The sequence below is a fragment of the Rissa tridactyla genome, chromosome 1, assembly GCF_028500815.1.
Source record: "Rissa tridactyla isolate bRisTri1 chromosome 1, bRisTri1.patW.cur.20221130, whole genome shotgun sequence".
NCBI lineage: Eukaryota > Metazoa > Chordata > Aves > Charadriiformes > Laridae > Rissa > Rissa tridactyla.
The window spans coordinates 11,698,628-11,719,729 of record NC_071466.1 but is presented as its reverse complement, the minus strand read 5'-3'; the positions used below and the strand labels follow the sequence as shown (position 1 = coordinate 11,719,729).

The following is a 21,102-nucleotide window of genomic DNA, read 5'->3' as shown; positions in this document are numbered from 1 at the left end:
CTGTTTTCTCCCCAGGCATCACTGGGAGCCGGACATGACATGCGTTCCCCAGATCCCTGCTCAGGTCTGCACTCCAACAGCTCAGCCTCTCCCCACCATCGCTTTCCAGGCAGTCAAAGTTAAAGCCAGGTTATTCTCTCCCACCGGGATGCAGTGAGGGCAAAGGCCATAAGTAGCTTGGAAAAGTCTGAACACGAGCTCCCCTGGAGAGCTCACCTCCGCTGCCCAGCTCCAGCGGAGCATCCCGGTGAGCTCCACCGGCAACGCTGCCCCATAGAAAATACTACCTGGGAGGCACCTGAGGCATGAAGAAGTTGCTTTTCAAAGTAATAAATAAATAAATAAATAAATCCATCCATCCCCTAAAAATCCATTCTCAGATCCAGCTAAGCACTGCTCCAAGTTGTTGGGCCAACGCAGGGAGCGGAACCAGAGCCTGGAGCCAGCAGTTCCCCCGGCAGCACTGCCAGCCCCAGCGCGTCCCTTCCAGCCCCGCTCCTCCGCCACACCAGGCTGCACTTCGATGCCAAAAAGATGACAATTTCTCTAGCTCTCGGAATGGCGATTCCTCGAGATGAGTTTCATTCCTAAAACGAAGAAGCAAAGGCTGTGCACGCCACTGCATTTTCCAACCAAGAACACTAACTATTTCCTGGCAGAGTTTTCCAAGTACTCTCCAAAAGCACTTTTTCTCCCTTCCACTAAGATTTGTTTGCCCAGCCCCAAGCTGCCACTTGCAGGTGCAAATTCTACTCCAGCAAAAGTGCGTGTCTAGAAAGCACTGACTGCAGCTAAAGCAGAAGGCACAGCAGCAAAAATCTTCTAGTCCTGGACACAAGGACTCCTTTAAAGAGTATTTCGCCATAAAGCGAGAAAAGCACAGCAAATTGTTGTACTTCACAAACTCCTCCAGGTCTGTGGGAAAGGCAGGGTTGGAAGAGTTACCGCAGGGAATGTCGTATACCTCCTCCAGGCTGTGGTCCAGGGCCGGCTACGGGAGGATTCGGAGGTTTCCAGCACCCAAAGAGGGGGATGAAATCCTGCAGCGGTTCTGTGTACACAGCACTAGGAGGTTACCGAACATCAGAGCGCAGGCAGATCAATGGTATCTCAACCAGCTGCCTGTATCTTGACACCACGGATTTTATGCCGACCTCCTGACTTCCAGTGATAAGACTTTTCCTAAAGGCAACACATAAAAGCATCTTCCTCACTGCAGTGGGTTAAATCAGAGGTTCTGGCAAAGGAATAGAGGACGAATGTAGATTTTGGCTTCATGGTGGGTGACGTAAACTTCAGCACCGTGAAATAAATGCACTAACAATGTTTCGTTAACTAAGCAACTAACGATGATAACATTTAAATTGGTAGATAAAGAAGTAACCGTCCGCCTGTGTCCTCACCTTGCAAGATTACTGCTTCCAGCTTTCAGAAAACCGCTGAGACCACTTTCTCTCTGCAAGTCAAAAGATCTCGCTGCAAGTTCAAAGTCCACCACCGATCACTTTCCAAGCTAGGGATTTTGTAGCAAAGGTTTAACTTTCTATAAAACCCTGCATCTCTGAGTGACAAGTATGGGAGTTCTCAACTGCAGTGCTTGCATGCAGCACCCCCATCCACAAATACATTTTTTTTGCCCTATCAAATTAATCACTAATTAAAAGCTTGTGGCCGTAGCTCCCCTTCATCACACTTGTTTTGTTAAACATCAGTGTTCCTTGGTTTTATGTGTAGCTTAGGCCCAAAGTGCTACAGGCAAACATAATAACTTTGAGCATTAGCGTTCAGGTTTTCTTTTGATACCATCTTAATAATTTTTTTATAATTTCTGTTCTGGTAACACACCAACCCCCCCCCGTCTGGGGTAAGAATCCCCCATGTTAAACAAGAGCAAAGACAACTACAGAAATCCTGTGATCGAGGAATCAAGAGGGGGAAGCAGGAGAGAGGTGCAGGGAGAATGAGAAAGGAAGGGAAAGAGGAGCGGTTGTGCCATGGAATAAGTAAATGCCAGGCTCTTCCCCGTGCCACCACCGCACCGGGGGGGTCCAGCCCCTCATCGGCCCCCTGAGGCACAACATCACCCAGGCACCCAAGGCTGACATCGCCCAGAAAACGAGTCCATCTCATCACACAGCCCAGAGCCCATCCTTTAACTGCAGCAGGGAAGAGAGACGGGGAAAATCCATGTCAGGATCCCTTGACTCTCCCAGTGATGCCAGAACGGGGAACCCAAAGGAGACCCCAGACCTCCTCCCGCGCAGGCAGAGCCCCGCATCCCTACGGGCGTGAGATCACAGAAAGCAATCTCCATATAAAATTAAATAAGGCTCAGGGGAACGCAGACTTGTACTATTTCCGTATTATTGTACGGAGACAGAGCAGGTATGAATCCAGCAAAGCAGACAGCTGGGGATGAAAGGTGTTGCCATGAAGGGAACCGGGAATGAATCCCGGTCATTCAGAGCCCAGCCCTGTTACAGTCAGTTTTCCTTGGATCTCCTACGAACGCACCTAAAGAGCAAACCTAAAGGTCCCCAGCATAAGCAGCAGCAGTGACATTTCCCTGTCCACCCACACTGGTCTGCACAGAAGGCAGTCAAGTAAAAAATTAAGAGCAACCTCACGGATACCAGTTAACACAATTTAACAAAAAACAGGCTAGCCAGCAAGCTTACCAATTTTATTGAGATAAAGTTTAAAAACTTTTCACCAAACCCACTGGATAGCGCACATAAAACTTTTGTAAAACATTTGACAGAGCCCCAAATGATGTTCTGGCAAGGACTACTGCCAGAAGAAAAATGAACAAAACCTGCTTTAAATAAGTTAGACTGGGGTAACTGGCAGATTACAGCAAGGAACTGGAAAGAGGAGAAAAAACTACCGCCCAAAAGTAATATTTGTAGTAATGTTGATGAGGAGTATCTCTTGCCCCTTTTAGAGGGGGGGGGTGTACGACAGCTCCCGGGGCTGGAAGCTGCGGGTAGACAAATTCATGCTAAAAATAACCACCACCGGGTGAAAACAATAACGGCAGGGTGACTGTCAGCACATCCTGCGCAGCAGCGGGGGACCGGCCGCCAGCCACCTTCTTCATGACACCGTGTTTTTCCGAAACATGTGCTCTAGCGCTAAAAAACAGGCCGCTGGGAGACGATTCGGGAGGTTCAGGCACCTTTTGGGGTCCGCAGGATTCTGGGGATCAGACTGTGGCTTGGCTGTCCTGCCTGGCTCCGAAACACACACCATCCCCGTCTACTTGGGGCCTTGCGAAATGGCTCCTGCGCTCCTGTGTGTAACCCAACTTAAATCTGATATAGGCAGGAAAAGATTAAAGATTAAGCACTCGCTAGCAACGCTTGCCTTTGCGCAAGTCAAAGCCAGGAGAAAATCTCGTTTTCCCTGGAGTTCAGTCACCAGCTCTGATTTTCCTCCATGGATAAAACCTACCCATTTCAAAATTATGTAAAAAAAAAAAAAAAAAAAAAAAATGTTAGGAGTCAGAAACATACACTAATCCTCACTAAAGCATGTCGATGCATCCCTTGAGTGTGCACAGGAATCTAAGCAACCGAGCAAACACTGCTAGAACTCAGCTTCTGCTCTCCACAAACACCACTTCCCTGCATCCCCTGAAAAATTCCCCTGTTCCAGGGAAAAGTGACCCATGCTGACAATTTCTTCAGCATTAAAATCATGCCATGTCAAAAAAAAAAAAAAAAAAAAAAAGGGGAAAAAGAACCCTTTCGCTTTCGAAAAAGCGGTCAAAAGTAAGCCCTTTCACTTTCAAAAGTCCATCAAACACCCACCTCTGCTTCCCAGCAAGAGCCTGTGCTGCTGCAGCCAATATAGCCCTCATTTTCTGTTTCCAGGGAACGCGTACGGGAAAGTGTCATATGCTGAGGATAATTCACTGCACCGAACTGCGAGCAACAGCCCTAAAAGCTAAAAAGCAAATGGCCAAGTGATCTCAGAGGACACATTAACCTCAAGCTGCATTAGCCGAGCGCAACGAGCAGCACCCAACTTCCCAGCTGCCACAGCAAGGGATGAGGATGAGAGTTACCCACGTTTGAAGCCAACAAAACTCTTACTGACCACGTTCACCTGCACATTTTGGGTTTCAACCTGTGACCACCTATTCCCTTACAAGATGCCATGTGCTGCTCTGCAGGTTTTTAAACCCAGAAGTAGCTAGAACATACCAACAGTAATGAAAAGTACCTCTTTTGGAGGAAAAACCCACCTGTGGGTTATTTTTATTAAAGAGACCAGGTCTCCCTGCCTGCCCTGCCTCTGCTCAGAGAGAAGAGCAAGTCAGCAGCTGAATCACCAGGGCTGCCACACTTCTGCAGGGCCTCCAAAAATAACCCAGCTGGAAATTCCTTGGAGGCATAAACCTTGCTTCATCAGGACTGCAGAGATCCAGTTTCCTTAATGGAGCAGACTGGATGTGAACTGGCCTAAGGATTTAGGATCGCATACAAAGAACATGAAAAGCAACTTCTTACAGAACAGTTAGCTATTAAGGAATTAAAAAAAAAAAAAACCACCAGTAAGTCACATAAATCATCTAGTCACCAAGATGAAACAATCTGCCTGCCCAGGAACCAGACACTGAGTTCCCGATCGTTCTCCTGATACGGCGGTTCCAGGGACTTGCCCTGTTCTCACCACCCAGCTCTGTACACAAAGCAAAATGCCTTCTTAGCAACGCCGCTGCGGCAACTTTCATCTCCGTTAACCTGAACACCCACCCCTGCACCTTCCACGGCAGCCAAAACCCCTCCGCCAGCTCCAGCCCTTGCTCGCGCATCAGCCTCAACAGCGGCTGGGCAAGGAGCAGCCCTGCACCCACGCACAGCCAAAAGGCAGCACCTCCCCAACACAATTTGGGTGCAGAAGAGCCTTTTTTTACCCCCCTGAATGGATACATTATCCCTCATGGAAGCCTGCGCCAGGCGGGACCCTCTGGAGTGGATCCAGGCCGTAGAGGATGGTGGTGGAGGTTGAGAAGCCACCCAGATGCTGACACAAGTCTCGTCCAGCTGGGCTGGCTCGTGCCCAGGCCGGCAGCGCTTCACCTTCGGTGGGAAACCAATTTATTTCTCCACAGGACGCAGCTCCCTGGGGTTTTTTGCTGGCACCCAAGAAGCGTGAGGCCGCCACATCCCTGGAGGGGTTGGCCGGGGCTTGGAGCAAGCTGGGCTGGTGGGAGGTGTCCCTGCCCAGGGCAGGGGGTGGCACTGGGTGGCCTTTAAGGTCCCTTCCCATCCAAACCATTCTGTGACCCGAACTCGTCGCTGCTGCCCCGCAGAGGCGCTGGGCCGGGGATCGCTGTTTCACTCTGGACAATTAAAAGCACGTTTTCTCCAGCGGGCTGCCAGCTCTGACCTCAGGGACCGTCACAAGGACACGCAGCAGACACCGGCTCCCGGCCCTCCGCCAGCAGCGTCCCCCCAACGCCGGCTCCGGGCAGGGGGGAACCCACCGAGTCCCGAGGGGATCGGGCTGCTTCTTTGCTGGGTTCGTGGCTTTTGGGGCGGAAGGGAGGGAAATAAAGGGGAAACACAGAATATCTGGCTGTTGGGTCTTCGCTGCCTCCGCTCTTCAGGGCCGGGACCAGCTCAGCCCGGGGCCGGGCAGGGGCCGCCCGGGGGTTCCACCACCCCGGGGGTCCCCCTCCCCCGGCCGAGCTGCCCTAAAAAAAGACGCCTTAAAAAAAAAAAAAATAAATAAAAATAAACCAACCAAAACCACAAAACCCTGGCATTTTCTGAACACACCGAGCCGCGGCCCAAAACTCAGTGCAAAACACTCTCATTAGCAAATAGCTGGAGCCCGTTGCAAAAATAAACACGGATTATTTTTGGCCCTCCGACCCTTGCCCCCAGCGCTGCGGGATTCGAACCCCCTCCCGCCGCGGCGAGCACCGGCTCTTTGCCCAATACACCCAGGAATCGCCTCAAAACGCAGCCCAGCCCTGTTGGCGCTGAGAAACCGCGGCTGGAGGCTCCGGTACCGGCCCGGTGCTGAGCTCGGACCCACCGGGCGACCGACCAGGGGGCTCCGGGAGCCGGCGAGTTAACAGGGGAAGGGTGGCGAGTAACGTGGGGGGGGGTGACGAGTAACGGGGAGAGGTGGCGACCACCTTACCTGCGATGGCGGTCTCGTCCAGGTGGGAGCCCGGGGGCCGCTCGCCCCGGCCCTGCTGCAGGAGGAAGCCGCACAGAACCCACACCGCCACTCCCGACCGAACGTCCATCTCCGCCGCTTCCCTTCAGCTCCACCGGGGCATCGGCCCCCGCCGCCGCCGGGCCCGGCCGCTCACCTCAGGCACCGCGGCCCGGCCGTCACCACCTGCGGGATAGCGGGCGGGGGTGACTTTTCCGGTATTCCCGGAACATTCCCGCTGCCCCGCGCCGGGCCCGGCCCCGGAAACCGCCTCGGGGGCTGCCCCCCGCCCCCCCCACACCCACAGTGGTCTCTCCCGGGAGAGCCCTGCGCCCCCCCTCCCCAGCAGTGGTCTCTCCCCGGGACAACCCTGCTCCCCCCCCTCTCCTTAGCAGTGGTGTCTACCGGGACAACCCTGCCCCCCCCCTTCCCCATAACCCCCCCCCCCGGGCCGCTCCTTCCCCCACCGTCCTTCTCTCAGCGGTCTCTCCCGGGACACCCCGTCCCTTCTCGGGACAACCCTCCACCCCCCCCGCCCGCCTGGAGCGGTGGTCTCGCCCAGGCACGCGCCCCCCGCCCCGCTGCGCACCGGGCCCTGCCGCCGCCGCCGCGCGCTCGCTGACAGGGGGCGGAGCCATCCGCCGCCGCGCCAGACCCTCCGCGGGGCGGGGCCGCCCCGCGTCGCCGGTCGGCCAATCAGCGGCGGGCAGCTGGCCACGCCCCTCCCTGCTCCCTCCCCCCCCCGCCTCCACCGCGCTCCTCGCACCCGCCGCTGAGCCGCAGCGGCCTCTGGCGGCCGCGCGGGGGGATGCCCAGGCGGGGCGCGGGCCGCTGGCGCGGCGCGGGAAGCTAAGCAGGGGAGGCTGGGTGTGGCGCATGGATGGGTGACCTCTGGTAGGCATCCCTCGCCTCCAGCCCCGGGGAGGGCTTGTCGGAGCATCCCGGTTTGTTGGAGCATCCCAGTTCATCAGAGCATCCCAGTTCGTCAGAGCATCCTGGCTCGCCGGACCACCCCGGCTCACCCAGAGCATCCCGGCTCAGCCAGAGCACCCCAGTTTGTGAGAGCACCCCGGCTCATTGGAGCCCCCCCCACCCCATCCAGAGCACCCCAGCTCATCGGAGTCCCCCGGCTCATCCATTCGAACTGTTTTGATGCTTGAGCGTGTGGCTGCCCACAGCCAGGCCCAGCTGCCACCGACACCCCCCGAGAGCCACAACACCCCACTGAGGCCACATGCTCCTGGTGGCATCCCTGCTCGCCAGCGCTGGACTGGTGCCACCAGCGCCACTGGAGCCCACAGCCACCAGCGCCCGGAGCCTGCTGGCCCACCAGGGGGACGGGAGGGTCAGGGGCTGAGGTTTCATGGACCCTTTTCCCTTGGCACCGGGGCTGAAAGTGAAGCTCCTGGCAGGGATCGGATCTGGCCCCAGAAGAGCTCCGCGGCCACTGGCCTGGAAGCAAAATCCTGTCCCCACTGCCCTGAGTGATGTCACCCTTGTCCCCAGAGCAGGCACCCGTCAGCCAGGCAGTGCCCAGGGATGTGGGATAGAGGGGGTGCTGGCACTGCATGGGGAGCCCCAGCCACGGCGGGTTCCCGGGGTGGCCAACAGGGCTGGCCATGGGGGTGGCCAGTGAATGGGCAGCGCCCCGAGCCACAGGCAGCTGCCGGACTGTTTTCCAGGCAGAGGGTTCCCGGTTGGGTCCTCGGTGCTGGCATGGGGGGACATCCCGGGTGCAGGCAGGGGTCCTGTGCCAACAGAGCCCCCGTGGCTCCAACACACCCCGGGATGAGGATGGGGTCAGGCATGCTCACTACCCCCCAAACAGTGTCACCCCCCCTCCCCGAGACCCTCCTGCCCCGGATCCTCATGGGCTGCGGGTGCTGCTGGGGGGACCTGGCCCTTGCGGGGACCCCCAACATGGGGGATCTGGCCCTTGCGGGGACCCTCACAGCAGCTGGAGCTCTTCTAGCCCTGACCCAGCCGGACAGGGCCGTGCTCGGGGGGGCTCTGCCCCTGCAGCAGCCCTGGCACCCTGCTGTCCCCACTCTCCCCACGCGCCATCCCCATCTCTCCCTACCCAGACCCCAATGGCAGCCCTCGGGACCACCTCCCCCGCCTGCCATCGCTCCTCATGTCCCCAGGGAGCCCTGGGTGGCCCTTCTGCAGCCCCCCCATGCAGCCCCCTGCCCCTGCAGTAAGGTTTCCCCAGAGCCCCTGGCCCCCTGGGCTGGCCGTGGGCTACCCCCACCTGTCCCTGTCCCCGTCCCCATCCCTGTCCCCATCCCCATCCCTGTCCCCATCCCTGCCATCCGGGACCCCTGAGCACCTCTCACTCTGCCCAAAGCCGTGGGGCAGCCATGGGGGAGCACGTGGGGGCCAGACACGCCTGGGCAAGGGCGAGCTCTCTGCTCCCAGCCCAGCCCCAGGGGCTACAGGACCCCATTCTGTGGTGGTCCCATGAGGCTGGGGTGTGCAGGGCTGCCCCAAACCTGCTGCAGCCTCTGCAGCAGCCCCTGGCCCCACAGCCTGGTGCTGGAGGTGGGGTGGGCTCTGCAGCCCCAGCCCTGGGCTCTGCACCCCCAGCTGATGTCCTGCACCACTAGCCCAGCTCTCACACCCCCCAGTCTGGGGTCCTGGACCCCCTGCACAGGCTCCAACTTGGCGTCCTGCACCTCCATTAGGGCTCCTGCACCTCCAGCCTGGGCTCCCACACCCCCACCCAATGTCCCACACCCCCAGCCCTGCTCTTGCATCCCCAACCTGGGGTCCTGCACGCCCAGCCCAGGCTCCCGCATCCCCTGCCCAGGGTCCCCCACACACCCCTGATGCCCTGCACCCCCAACTTGGGCTCCCGCACACCAACTTGGGCTCACGCACCCCCAGCCTGGGCTCCCACACCCCCAACCCAATGTCCCGCCCCCCCATCCCAGCTCTTGCACCCCTAACCCAGGCTCCCGCACCTCAACTCGGGCTCCCACACCCTCAGTCCAGGCTCCTGCATCCCCAATCAGGGGTCCTGCACCCCTAGCCCAGCTCTCTCATCCCCCACCCAGGGTCCTGCACCACTAGCCTGGGGTCCCCACACCCCCAGCCTAGCTCTTAAACCCCCAACCTGGGGTACTGCACCTGCAGTCTGGGGTTCCGCACCCCCACCCAATGTCCCACACCCCCAGCCCAGCTCTTGCACCCTCAACCCAGGGTCCCGCACCCCCAGTCTGGTATCCTGCACAGGCCCTTGCACCCCCAACCAAAGCTTCCACATCCCCTGCCCGGGGTCCTACACCCCCACCCAATGTCCCGCACCCCCAACCCAGGGTCCTGCACCCCCAGTCTGGGGTCCTTGCACCCCCAGCCCAGCTCATTCATCCCCAGCCCACGGTCCTACCCCCCCAGCCCAGGCTCCCACATCCCCGCCCGGGGTCTCACACCCCCACCCGATGTCCCACACCCCCACCTGGGCTCCCGTACCCCCGGGGTCCTCGGGGGTCCTCCCGTACCCCCGTACTCGGGGTCCTGCCCCCCAACTCGGTCTCCCACACCCCCGGCCCGGCTCCCCCAGCCCCCCCCCGAATTCTGGCCTGAGCCCTGTCCGGGCGGGGCGGCCCCGGGGGGCGGGGGGGGCCAGGGCCGGGCCGTGGGGGGCTGCGCTCCGTCGGGACACCCCCCCGCCCCCGCCGCCCCTGCCCCGTCCCGGGGGGAGGCGCCGGCCCCGGGCCGGGCCGCGGAAGGAAGCGACGGGGCGGGCGGGGGCCGGGCGCGGCGGGGGGAAGTTTCTCCGCGGGACCGCCTGGGGCGGCGGGAGGAGGCAGCCGCCGACTTCCTCCTCCTCCTCCTCCTCCTCCTCCTCCTCCTGCTCCTGCTGTCCCGGCCCCGCGCCCGCCGCGCCATGCCCCGGGGTGAGTGCGGAGCCGCGTCCCGCTGCCGGCACGGGGACACCCGGCCGGGGACACCGGGAGGGGGGTGGGCGGTCCCGCTGCCGGGGGTCCTGGCCGGTACCGGGTCGGGGTCGGGCTCCTCGTCGGGGCGGCGGGAGGAGCCGCCCGCCGAGGCCAGGGCGGGGGGGCGGCACCGGGACCCGCCCGGAGCGGGGCGGGGGCTAACGGGGGTCCGGGGCTAACGGGGGTCCGCGGTAGCGGTGTGCCGGAGGTCCGGGGCTAACGGAGGTCCAGGGCTAACGGGATTCCGGGCTAACGGCGTGTCGGGGGTCCGGGGCTAACGGCGTCAGGGGTGACGGTGTGTCGGTGGTCCGGGCTAACGGGGGTCGGAGGTGCCGGGAGTTCGGTGTGCGGAGCCCCGGGCGGGAGCGGGGCCGGCAGCTGCCGGGGCAGAGTGGGGACAGAACCGGCCCGGCACGGCCCGATCCCCGCCGCGGGGCCGCTGCATCCACTGCATCCACTGCGCCCGCTGCCCCTGCCCATACTGCAGCGGGCACTGCCCGCACCGTCCCCCGCACTGCACACGCCGCACCGCTCACTGCATGAACGGCTGGGGCACTGCACGGCGCGCCTGGCCCTGCACGGGCTGCACTGCACGCCAGAGGGCACTGCACCCGCTGCACTGCACCCCCTGCACTGCACCCCCTGCCCCCTGCACTGCCCACTGCACCTGCTGCACGCCGGGCACCCCGCTGCAACACCCACTGCATGCACTGCAGGGCTCTGCACCGCACCCTGCACCCACTGAAAGGTACAAACACCGCATGCTGCAGGGCACTGCACACACACACACACACACTGCACCCACTGCACCGCACATCGTTGCAGACACACACTGCACCCACTGCAGCACCCGTGCACTGCACCGCACTGCAGACACCCTGCAACAGGCCCGTTATGACACGCACTGCACGGCACATACGCACTGCGATGCTCATTGCAACACTGCGCGCGCTGCGACAGGCGCGTCACCTGCACGCGCTGTCACACGCCGCAACACAGAGCGCAACACGCTGCAATAGGCGTGCTGCAACGCGCATTCAGCAGAGCCGGCACAGAAATGGCACTGCACACCGCGACCCTAGCACTGCCGTGCCCCTCGCACGCCGCAGCGCTCGCAGTGCCGTGCTCCTCCTCGCACGCCACAGCGCTCGCAGTGCCGTGTGCTCACACACTGCAGCATGCTGGGAGCTGCGGGGGTGGCAGAGGACAGCGTCAGCTCTGCGGTGTGACAGGGCTGTCCCCGGGGTGGGTGACTGGCTGTGGCGGGCACCTGTTGTTTGCCCCTCACCCCCCCCAGGGCCACCCCAGGCCCTCCCTGGGCGAGCGGATGGTGACTCTGTGCTGCAGCCCCACGACTCACCCTTTGTGAAACCCGCTGGCGTTGGGGGTCACCTCTGGAGAGGCTTCGGGGAGCCCTGTCCTGCCCTCCACTCCCCTGTCCTCCCTTCCCCTCCTGGTGTGGGGCACTGGGGGGCACTGGGGGATGCGCTTGGGGCCCTGGGGGGATGTGCTGTGCCGTTGGTCAAACACCAGCTCCCGATTCAGCTTGCGCCGCCTCTCGGTGCTGTCCCGCTGCCAGCTGGCTGCAGAGCAGGGGCACCAGTGGGTACCCGAGTGCCTGGGGGAGACGTCTCCCCCCGGGAGGGACACGCTGTAGCCGTAGATCCATGGTGGGTGCCTGAGCTGGGGTCCCGCTGGGCTCGCTCCTCTTTTTGTGGTGGAAGAAGTACCAGCGGTGGCACGCGGGGATGTCAGTCCAGGCCCCGCCACCGGGGCTGAGCTGTGGCGGGTGTTTCGGCTGGGTGGGCAGCGGGGCTGGCGCTGGGACCCTGGCGTGTGGGGTAGCCAGGAACGGGTCGTGGGTAGCCGGGAGCATCCATGCATGCGAGGGCATTTCTGGTGATGCTGGAGGCGGCCAAGGCCAGCACACCTCGTGGCAGCGGTGGTGCCCGCCGGCGGGTGCAGGGACGGTGTGTGCCTGGTGTGGGCTGCGAGCAGGGGTCGGGCCTCCCGCGCCCGGACCTTTCGTTCGACTGTAGCGTCGAGAGGCGCCAAACTGGCCCAGTGCTGGTGTGCTCAACGCTGTGCCTCGGCAGTGTGAGCTGCTGGCGGTGTGAGCAGCGCCGGGCTGTTTTCTCACCCCGAGGCCATGGAGAGTGGCCTGGCTGGCCCCCGTCTGTCTGTCCGTCCATCCATCCTCTCCATCCATCCATCATCCCCCCTATTCCTCCATCCATCATCCATCCCCATCCATCCCTCCATCCATCATTCCTCTGTCCATCCCAGGATCCCCCCAAGACAGACAACCAGGAGCAGCCCTGGTCGATGCCGTCCCGATCCCACCACCGGCTCGGGGAGGGGGTTTGCTGGCCAGGGCTGGCCCCGGCTCAGGGGCAGCAGCATCACCCTGGGGGGGTCTGGAGCCGGCTGCGACCCCCGGTGCCGCTGGCTTTGGCAGCGCATCGAGCAGGAGGCGGAGGGCAGGGAGCAGCCGCAGCCATGCCAAGGGGCAGAGCGGGCCCCGGCGTAGAGCTCACCCGCCCGGGAGGGAAATAAAATGAGGAAATTAGTCACAACGAGCCTGCAGCTGGAAAATGAGGAAAATCAAAATTCTTCGACTCAGCATGGAAGTTATTTTAGCCACGACGGCAGAGCCCTGGGGCAGAGCCGGGGGTACCGGTGGCAGCACACCTCGGGGAGCATCCCGTGGAGTGGGGACCCCGTCTCGGCCGCCCAGCGCCGAACCCCCACCGCAGCCGTGGCAGAAACCGCCCCGCTCCCACGGCAGAGCGCTTGGCCCCACGGGGTCCCTGCTTGGTATTTATAGATTTTATTAGTTTCCTCTTTCTGCCCGCTGGGCTGGCGGCAACTCCGTGGGGGCCGCGCTGGGCTGCGGGAGCCACCGTGGCTGCTGACCCCCATCTCGGCCCGGCCTGGTCTGTCTGTCTGGGATGGACACACGGGCTGGCCCACGGGTGCCGGCAGCAACGCGCTGGGATGCATTTGCTGCTCCCTGCCAGCACCGCGCAGGGGGGGCTGCCTGCTGTGGGGCGTGGGTGTGGGGTGGGCTGGGTGTTGTGTGATGTGGGGGCTGTTGCACACCATGCCCCGTGCACAGTTTGTGGTGCAGGGTGGTGGGGTGTAGGGCACACGGTGTGGGGTGCAGGGCGGCTGGATGGCGTACGATGTGGGGGCTGTTGTGCACAGCTCGCCGTCTCCACGGTGTGGGGTGCAGGGTGCACGGTGTTGTGGTGTGGGGTGCGACGTAGGGGTGCAGGGCACATGGTGTGGGGGTGCAGGGTGCACGGTGTGGGGGTGCAGGGCGCATGGTGCAGGGTGCGTGGTGTGGGGTGCAGGGTGGGGGTGCAGGATGCACAGTGTGGGGTGCAGGGTGCATGGTGTGTGGTGTGGGGGTGCAGTGTGGGGGTGCTGGGCACACAGTGTGGGGTGCAGGGTGCACAGGGTGTGCTGCGGGGTGCAGGGCGCACGGCATGGGGTGCAGTGTGGGGTGCAGGGCACACGCTGTGGGGTATGGGGTGCAGTGTGGGGTGCAGGGTGCATGCTCTGGGCCGTGGGGTGCAGTGTGGGGTGCAGGGTGCATGGCTTGGAGTGCAGTGGGGGGCGCAGGGTGCACAGCCCACGCGGCATGCTCTGCGGGGATTCGGTGGCGCCGGGTGCCGCGGGGGCTGAGGCCGGCAGCGGGAGGGGAGCCCACGGGGGCGGCTGCTCCGCTCCCCCAGCGGAAAAACCCAGCGGGGAGATGCCCGGGCTGGGAGCTGGCGAGCGGGTTTTGCTTCCCTTTTCTGCTGAAGAAAAGATGAGTTGCTTTTCCCGTCCCGGGGGGTGGTGATGGCGATGGTGGGGCCGAGGTGGGGGGGGAGAGAAGGTCGTGGGGCATCACCCGCAGCCCCACTTGCCCACCCGCACCCTCTCCCAAGCACCCCAAATCCTGTCTGAGCACCCTAGGGTGCTGGGGTGCCACGTCCCCCAGGGTGGGGAGGGTGGTCGGGGTCCTGCTGGGGTGGGGGGTGCTGAGCCCCGGGGCTGGGCACCGTGTGGACCCTGCCGTGCTCCGACTCTTCCTCCTCCGGTTCCCCTCCTGTGGGGCTGGGAAGGGGCAGGCACCTCCGGTACCCCACGGGGTTTGTGCCCCATGGTCTGACGAGGCCGCCTGTGCCTCGGCATCCTTTGGGGGGGCAGAATGGGTTAAAGGTGCTGTGGCATGCGGACTTCCCGGGAGAACAGAGCTGGCCTTGTGCAGGCAGCGGGCAGGGCGGGCAGGGCAGGCAGCGGGCAGGGCAGTGCAGGCAGGGCAGTGCAGGCAGGGCGGGCAGCATACCAAGCTCACCCCGTGTCCCCAGGCACCACAGGGCTGTCCGGGGGCTGCAGGACCCTCGGGTGCCCTGGTGTCGGGATGCTGCGGGGACCGCGGGCCACCTCCACCCCCGGCCTGGCACCGTGGGGATGCCAGCAGGCAACCCCCAGCCCCATCCAGGATGGGTTCCCCGGTTTGTCAGGGCTCTCACTGCCCCTCCTGTCGTCTTTCAGGGGGCAGGGAGGGCTGGGGGGGTCGGACCCCATATGGCTGCAGGTCAGGGGGGCACACAGCCCCCATGACACCCCTCATCCATCCCAGGCAGCCGAGGGAGTGTTGGGGCTTTCGGGATGTGGGGACGGGTGGGGAGCAGGACCTGGGATGGGGGACAGAGCCCCGGGGGCTGCAGCTGGTAGGGGGCAGCTCCGAGGGGGGCCGCAGCCGAAGCCCAAGCCCTCCTGCCACCCACATCCCCCTCATGGCACCCAGAGCGGGGCTGGGGACCTCGGCTGCTGCGGGGGCTCTTGTCTGCACCGAGCCCCCTCCTCGGCAGCAGCTCGCCCTGTGCCTGCAGGCAGCGTGGCCGTGCCTGTGCGTCCCCTCGCCATGACACTGCCCCCGGCCCCGCACCCGGAGCCGGCAGTGCCCGCGGTGCCAGCGATGGCGAGAGCAAAAACAGCCCTGTGCGAGCACCGGGATCCTGCCATGGCCCCTCCTCAGGCAGCATCTGTGCCCACGTTTGCTGCTTGCCCGTGGCAAGCCTACACCCTGGGGCCCTGGGTTATGGAGAAGCGCTTCCCTGTCCCTTGTCACCTCCTCCTCCTCCATTCCCCATAGCAGCGATGCTTCTCATGGGCACCTCATGGGCACGAGCGTTTCCACTCGCGTCCTGTCCCCTTCCTTAGCAGCCCCGCTGACTCAGCCCGGGCCTTTCCCAGGATGTGGATGTGGATGGGGATGCGGACGGGGATGGGGATGGGTACAGGGATGTGCATATGGATGGAGACGGGGATGGGGATGGGGATGTGGATGGAGACAGGGATGGGGATGGGTGCCTGCTGGGTGCCAGCTCACCCCGGCGTGCCCACGGCCCCCGGTTTGGTGGTGCAGGGTTTGAACTCGGCGTGACCAGTGCACGCTGTCCCCCACTGTCGCAGGGCCATGGCTGGTGCTCAGGGGCCACCCCGCTCCCCGAGGGATGGGGGGCTGCAGCCGGGGGGCACCACTCTGTCCCTGTGTCCCATGCGAGCCACCCCTTGCACCCCGCTTCTGGCCACGGCGGCTCCTCCGCCGGGGCCGGCTCCTGCCCATCTGTTCTGCTGCCAACATTGTCCTTGGGTGCCGGCGGCTCTTCCTGCCCCTGTCCTTCCCCCGGGTGTTTATTTATAGCCAGCGACGGGCCCCGGCCGTGGCTCCTCCAACTGCTCTGCCCATGGGGTGTCCCCAGGACCCCACTGCTCCCTGTGCTGGGGAGGGCTCCCGGTGCCCCCGGCTCCCCCCGGCAGCCTCTCAGGGCAGCAAACTGCCCCCACAACCCCTGACCTGGCGCCTGAGGCTGCTGTGGGACCCCTCTCGCTCCCACCGCAGCTGGGTGACCCCAGCTGGAACCCGCTGCCCCAGCCTGGGGGGGTCCCCCGGTGTCACACCATCAGCCAGCGGGTCCTGGCAGCCGAGGGACACCAGCCTGAGGGGCAGCGGGGACCCTCCGCCAAAGTGCCCAGTGTGCAAATAGCTACGGGGTCTAAGGGTGCCGGTGGGGACGCTGGTCACCTTGGGGTGCCCATGGGCGCTGGGAACACTGGTGACCGGGTGGGCCACGGGGACAGCAGGAGCCTGGGGGTGCCAGGGGGCTGCGTGCCCTGTTAGGGGGGCTCACGGAGCACCTTCGGGCCCTGTGATGCCTCGGGGTGGCTGCCGCTCTGGGGTGCTGCCCCTCGTTCCCCCGGCACCCCTCCACCTCCCTGCCCTCCCCATCTATCGCACCCCCTCGCACTTCCTGGCTGAGTCCCCCCCGGTGATGTCCCTGCAGCGGGGACGCTGCACCCCCCCCGGTTTCAGCTCCGCAGCCCTGCCTTCGGGTGGTCTTAAACCCCCGGCGTGTTCCCCCGGCCCGGCTGAGCCTGGTGCCGCTCGGTGCACCTCCCGTCCTGCCCCGTAGGTTCCCCGGGGACATGGCCGCTCCCCAGGGCCCCACGAGGGGGATGGTTTTGCAAAGAAAACCAAAGGCTAGGATTTAGAAATAACCTTTTGGGTGTTTTTTTTCTTCACAAAGCAAAGCCCAGTTTGGGTTTATTTCGGCCAGGGAGCGACTGGCCCCCGCTCCCAGCTCCCGGCTCCCCGGCGCCTCTGGCTTGGGAAGACAAGAGAATTTAAATCTCAAATATGAACCAAAATGGCTTTCCAGGAAAAGTCTTAATTTTGCCATCTCTTCAACCTGGCCTCATCAGAAAAGGAAAAAAACCTCTGCAGCGGCGCTGCCGGCTGCCCTGGAGGGTCTGAGGGAGAGCAAGGCCAGCGGGGGCCCGTACGCCCTGAACCTTGTGGGCGGCGGGGTGAAATGGGTTGCAACTGGGTCAGACAGGGCCAAACTGGGTCAGATGGGTCCCAACCAGCACAGCCAGGTCCCCACCATGGCGCGATGGCGGGGGCTGTGTCCCCTTCCAGGGGCTGTGTCCCCCCTGCCCCGGGAGCCCTGGGCAAAGAGAGGGAGTGGCTGCGGGACAGAGGGGGCGCGGGGGCCATGGGGTGCCACGTCCCACATCCCCACTGCGTCTGCGTGGTCCCGCTGGTCCCCCGGTGGCTGGGGGCAAGCAGAGTGGCCAGGGCTGGACACCAGTATGGGGGTGTTTTGGGCGCGATGCCGGGGGAGCCGGCTGTGCCCGCTCGGTGCTGCGGGGGTGGCGGGCGAGGAGCCAGTGGCAGCACCCGCGTCCCCATGGCGCTGAACGGTGACAGTGGCACGAGGCAGGGGGGGGCAGTTACAGCCTCCCTGGAGGGTGCCCGTCCCTGGAGACGGCCCCGCGCAGCCATGGCGGGAGCTCGGTCTCCCATTGCCCTGATCCTGCTCCCACGCATTCTGCTCCTGCTCCCATTGCCCTGATCCACCTCTTTCTCCCCCTGCGTTGATCCTGCTCATCCTGCTCCCATCCCTGTCACCCTGCTCCCGTCCCTGTCACCCTGCTCCTGCTCCCGTTGCCCTGATCCACCTCCTTTTCCCCCTGCCCTGCTCCTGCTCATCCTGCTCCTGTCCCCATCACCCTGATCCTGCTCCTACTGCCCTGCTCCTGCTCTCATCACCCTGATCCATGTCCTTCTCCCATTGTCCTGCTCCTTCTCCCACTGCCCTGATTCTGCTCCCCCTGCTCCTGTCCCCATCACCCTGCTCCCGCTCCCTGCTCCCATCACCCCTGCCTCCTGCTCCCAGTCTGGATCCCGCTCCTGCTCCTGTCCCCATCACCCTGATCCTGCTCCCACTGCCCTGCTCCTGTTCCCACTGTCTGGATCCTGCTCCCTGTCCCCATCACCCTGCTCCTGATCCCATTGCCCTGATCCGCCTCTTTCTCCCACTGCCTGGATCCTGCTCCTGTCCCCATCTCCATCCTCCTGCTCCCACCACTCTAGCTCTTCTCCCTCCTTCCCAGCTTCGTGCTGCTGCTCCAAGCCCCGCAGACACCCGCGGGGGTCCTGCTGCCTGCTGCTGCCTGCACCATCGCCGAGCACCTCCCCGGCCCCGGGGCACCCCTCCGGAAATCCTCCAGGCTGCATTCGTGACCAAAGCGGGGAGAAAATCGAGGCCGAAGGCCGAGTGTTTATTTGTCACCCGCCGGGATCCCGCAGCCCCGGCGCTGCCGTGGCCAGTGGCTTCCTGCTGCGGGCGGGGGGGGGCGGGGAAGGGGGGGCTGCCTGCGATGGCCCCACTGCTCCCCAGTGCTGTGGCCCCATTCATAGGCTGAAGACCCAGGGGGATCCCCCCCCCACGCTGTGGACACACTTTAGCAGTGGGGAAACTGAGGCACGGCGCTACGGGGTGGCTTCAGTGGCGCTGGGGCCGGGACCCCCCCGCCTCATCCTGCCTGCAGCCGGGGGTGCAGCGGGGCGGGCGGGGAGCCAGGCAGGGCGGGGGTCACGGCGCAGCCGGCCTCGCCGCGGGCAGGAAGCCGGGTGTCAGGGCGGGAAGAGGAAGAGCGACTTCCCCATCCGAGGGGGCAGGGTCCGGCCCGGTGGGGGGCTCAGGGCAGGGGGTACAGACCCTTCCCCAGGCCTGCAGCCCCGGGGGGGCTCTGGGGAAGGGTGTGCCCCCTCCCAGCCCAGGGCTCTGGGCTGATGTGGCATCCCCAGCACCTCCGCTCCCTCCCCGTGGCTGCGGCACGTGAGCCCCTGCCCTGGCCGAGATAACCCTTACGTTGTGATAAATCCTTGGGGGCAGCTGCTGCGTCGATGGCCGGATCCTGGCGGGGAAAGGGGCTGCCGGTCCCACGGGTGGGCACCCTCCAGCCCGGGCACCGTGCAGTGTCCCTGCACCACCACAGGGCTGGGCTCAGCAGCGCCCGGCAGCAGGAAGGGGAGCAGGATGCGGCCCTTAATGGCAATTGCAGAGGGAACCTGAGGAAGGCGAAGAGGGAAACGCGCACCGGGCTTGGGGATAAACACAGCTGCCGGAGCGGACGTCAGCCCTGAGGGCTGGCACCAGCCCCGCTCGGCGTGTGCAGCACCGGGCACCAGGGCTGGGGGACACGACGGCAGCCTGCACAGTCCCACAGCCCAAATCCGCTTCCACCTGCGTGCCCTGCTGCCCCTGTCCCGGACCGGGCTGGAGGCACGGCATGGCATGGCATGGCACAGCATGACGTGGCACAGGGTGCTGCAGCAGCGTGGCTATCCTGGGAGCACCGTCCCGGGGACGATGCGCGGTCCCTGTGCACGCCAGCTGTGGTGACACACACTTTTGCCCTGGGTCAGGGGATGTGGTTGCCTGTAAGGGGGGTCTCTGGGCTGCTGCGCACTGCAGGAGCCGCGGGATGGAGGGTGAAGCAAGTATGACCTGCCCCTCTGCACCCTCCGTCCTCAGGAAGCCCGAGTGAGGGAACCACGGTGACCCCAGCCCCGGCATGTCCCCCTCCCCTGACCCTCTCCCCTCCCTGCAGGCTGCTGAAGGGGACGCGAGGGACGCTGAGCTGCAGGGATGCAGAGCATCAAGTGTGTGGTGGTAGGCGACGGGGCGGTGGGGAAGACCTGCCTGCTGATCTGCTACACCACCAACGCCTTCCCCAAGGAGTACATCCCCACCGTCTTTGACAACTACAGCGCCCAGAACACGGTGGATGGCAGGACTATTAACTTAAACCTGTGGGACACAGCCGGCCAGGAAGAGTACGACCGCCTTCGGACGCTTTCCTACCCCCAGACCAACGTCTTCATCATCTGCTTCTCCATTGCCAGCCCGCCCTCCTACGAGAACGTCAAGCACAAGTGGTACCCGGAGGTGTGCCACCACTGCCCCAGCGTGCCCATCCTCCTCGTCGGCACCAAGAAGGATCTGAGAAACAACCCCGAGACCATGAAGCGGCTCAAGGAGCAGAACCAGGCGCCCATCACCACCCAGCAAGGCATCAGCCTCTCCAAGCAGATCCGTGCTGTCAAGTACCTGGAGTGCTCGGCGCTCAACCAGGAAGGCATCAAGGATGTCTTCACTGAGGCGGTGCGGGCCGTGCTCAACCCCGTCCCGGCCAAGCCCAAGAAGCCCTGCGTCCTCTTGTGACGGGGCTGCGGGCCACCAGCGAGAGACGATCCTGCCCCTGCCCCGGCCCCGCTGCCCCGCCAAGACACTGCCCGGCACTGCCAGAACCGCTCCCCCCCACGTCCCCATGCCTTGCTGCCCCCCCCAGGGACGGTGGGACCGGGGCCACCAGCCCGAAGCCGCCAGCTTTAATAATACAGACCTCGTTTGCACTAACTGGCTGTCCGCCTCGCGGGCAGCGGGGCTCCCCCAGCCCCGCGGGACCCCCACCCTGGCCCTGGCTGTCAGCGTTTGCTTTTGGGTGACTCCTCTCCGGTCCCAGCACAGAGCGACGCTTCCTGAGAAGGGGATGCCCGGGGTGGCCGAATGCCCCCCTCCTGCCCCAAGTCCTGCACAGGGACCTGCCACCCCCGCCCCGAGCACCCCATGGGGACCTGCCACCCCCATCCCCTGCACCAGCGGGGCTGCGGGGGACGCGGGGGAAGGTCCTCAGCCCCTCTGTGCCAGCCCCGGCACTTGGCCATCTCCGAGCATCCCGCTGCCCCGGCGCTGGTGTGGCCCCGTCCTGCCGCGAGGTGCCGGCGGCTGCACCAGGGATCTTCTGGGGGGTGTTTGGGGTGAGCCCAGCCCCGCGCAGCGTCGCTGTCTCCCTGGGGCCAGCGCTGGGGAAGTCCAGCCCTGGTGGGAGCGGAGCCAGCGCTGCCGGTGGACTCTGCCAGAGGAGCGTGGTCCTGCGCCAGCTGGTGCCAGGGCTCCGCAGGGCGGCGGGACTCACCTTTCACCAGCCGCTCCCCGAGTTGCTTCTCCTTAAATAAAAAGAGACATGCCCAAGCTCCCCGTCTCCTGTGCTCTCCCGCGCGTGCCCACCGTCCCCGGGCACCGGGACACCCCTGCAGCCACCCCGGGGGACACGGGTGGTCCTACCCCGAGCT

At 64.1% G+C, this 21,102-nt stretch overlaps 2 protein-coding genes across 13 annotated transcripts in view; one reads left to right on the top strand and one right to left on the bottom strand.

Moving 5' to 3' along the window:
- The window catches only part of STIM1 (stromal interaction molecule 1), a 113,072-nt gene extending 105,874 nt beyond the window's left edge, over positions 1 to 7,198 (bottom strand). For 3 of the 11 annotated variants that reach the window (XM_054210356.1, XM_054210346.1, XM_054210386.1), the window contains exon 1: positions 6,160 to 6,436. In XM_054210356.1, coding sequence (XP_054066331.1) covers positions 6,160 to 6,268 — 109 coding nt within the window. In that variant the 5' untranslated portion in view covers positions 6,269 to 6,436. Of the gene's footprint in view, positions 1 to 6,159; positions 6,440 to 6,644; positions 6,664 to 6,766; positions 6,810 to 7,066 lie in introns of those variants that run through there. The other 8 variants (XM_054210366.1, XM_054210375.1, XM_054210299.1 and 5 more) reach the window with 7 other exon arrangements.
- A 2,727-nt stretch (positions 7,199 to 9,925) lies between these two features.
- Positions 9,926 to 21,031, top strand: RHOG (ras homolog family member G). Of its 2 annotated transcripts, none has more exons than XM_054210614.1 (2): positions 9,926 to 10,076; positions 19,578 to 21,031. In XM_054210614.1, exon 2 carries the CDS (start codon positions 19,616 to 19,618, stop codon positions 20,189 to 20,191), a length of 576 nt encoding a protein of 191 aa, XP_054066589.1. In that variant the 5' UTR covers positions 9,926 to 10,076; positions 19,578 to 19,615; the 3' UTR covers positions 20,192 to 21,031. The 2 variants fall into 2 exon arrangements, with proteins under 2 accessions (XP_054066589.1, XP_054066599.1); XM_054210624.1 differs by lacking the exon at positions 9,926 to 10,076 and adding an exon at positions 12,799 to 12,935.
- Positions 21,032 to 21,102: the final 71 nt, after the last annotated feature.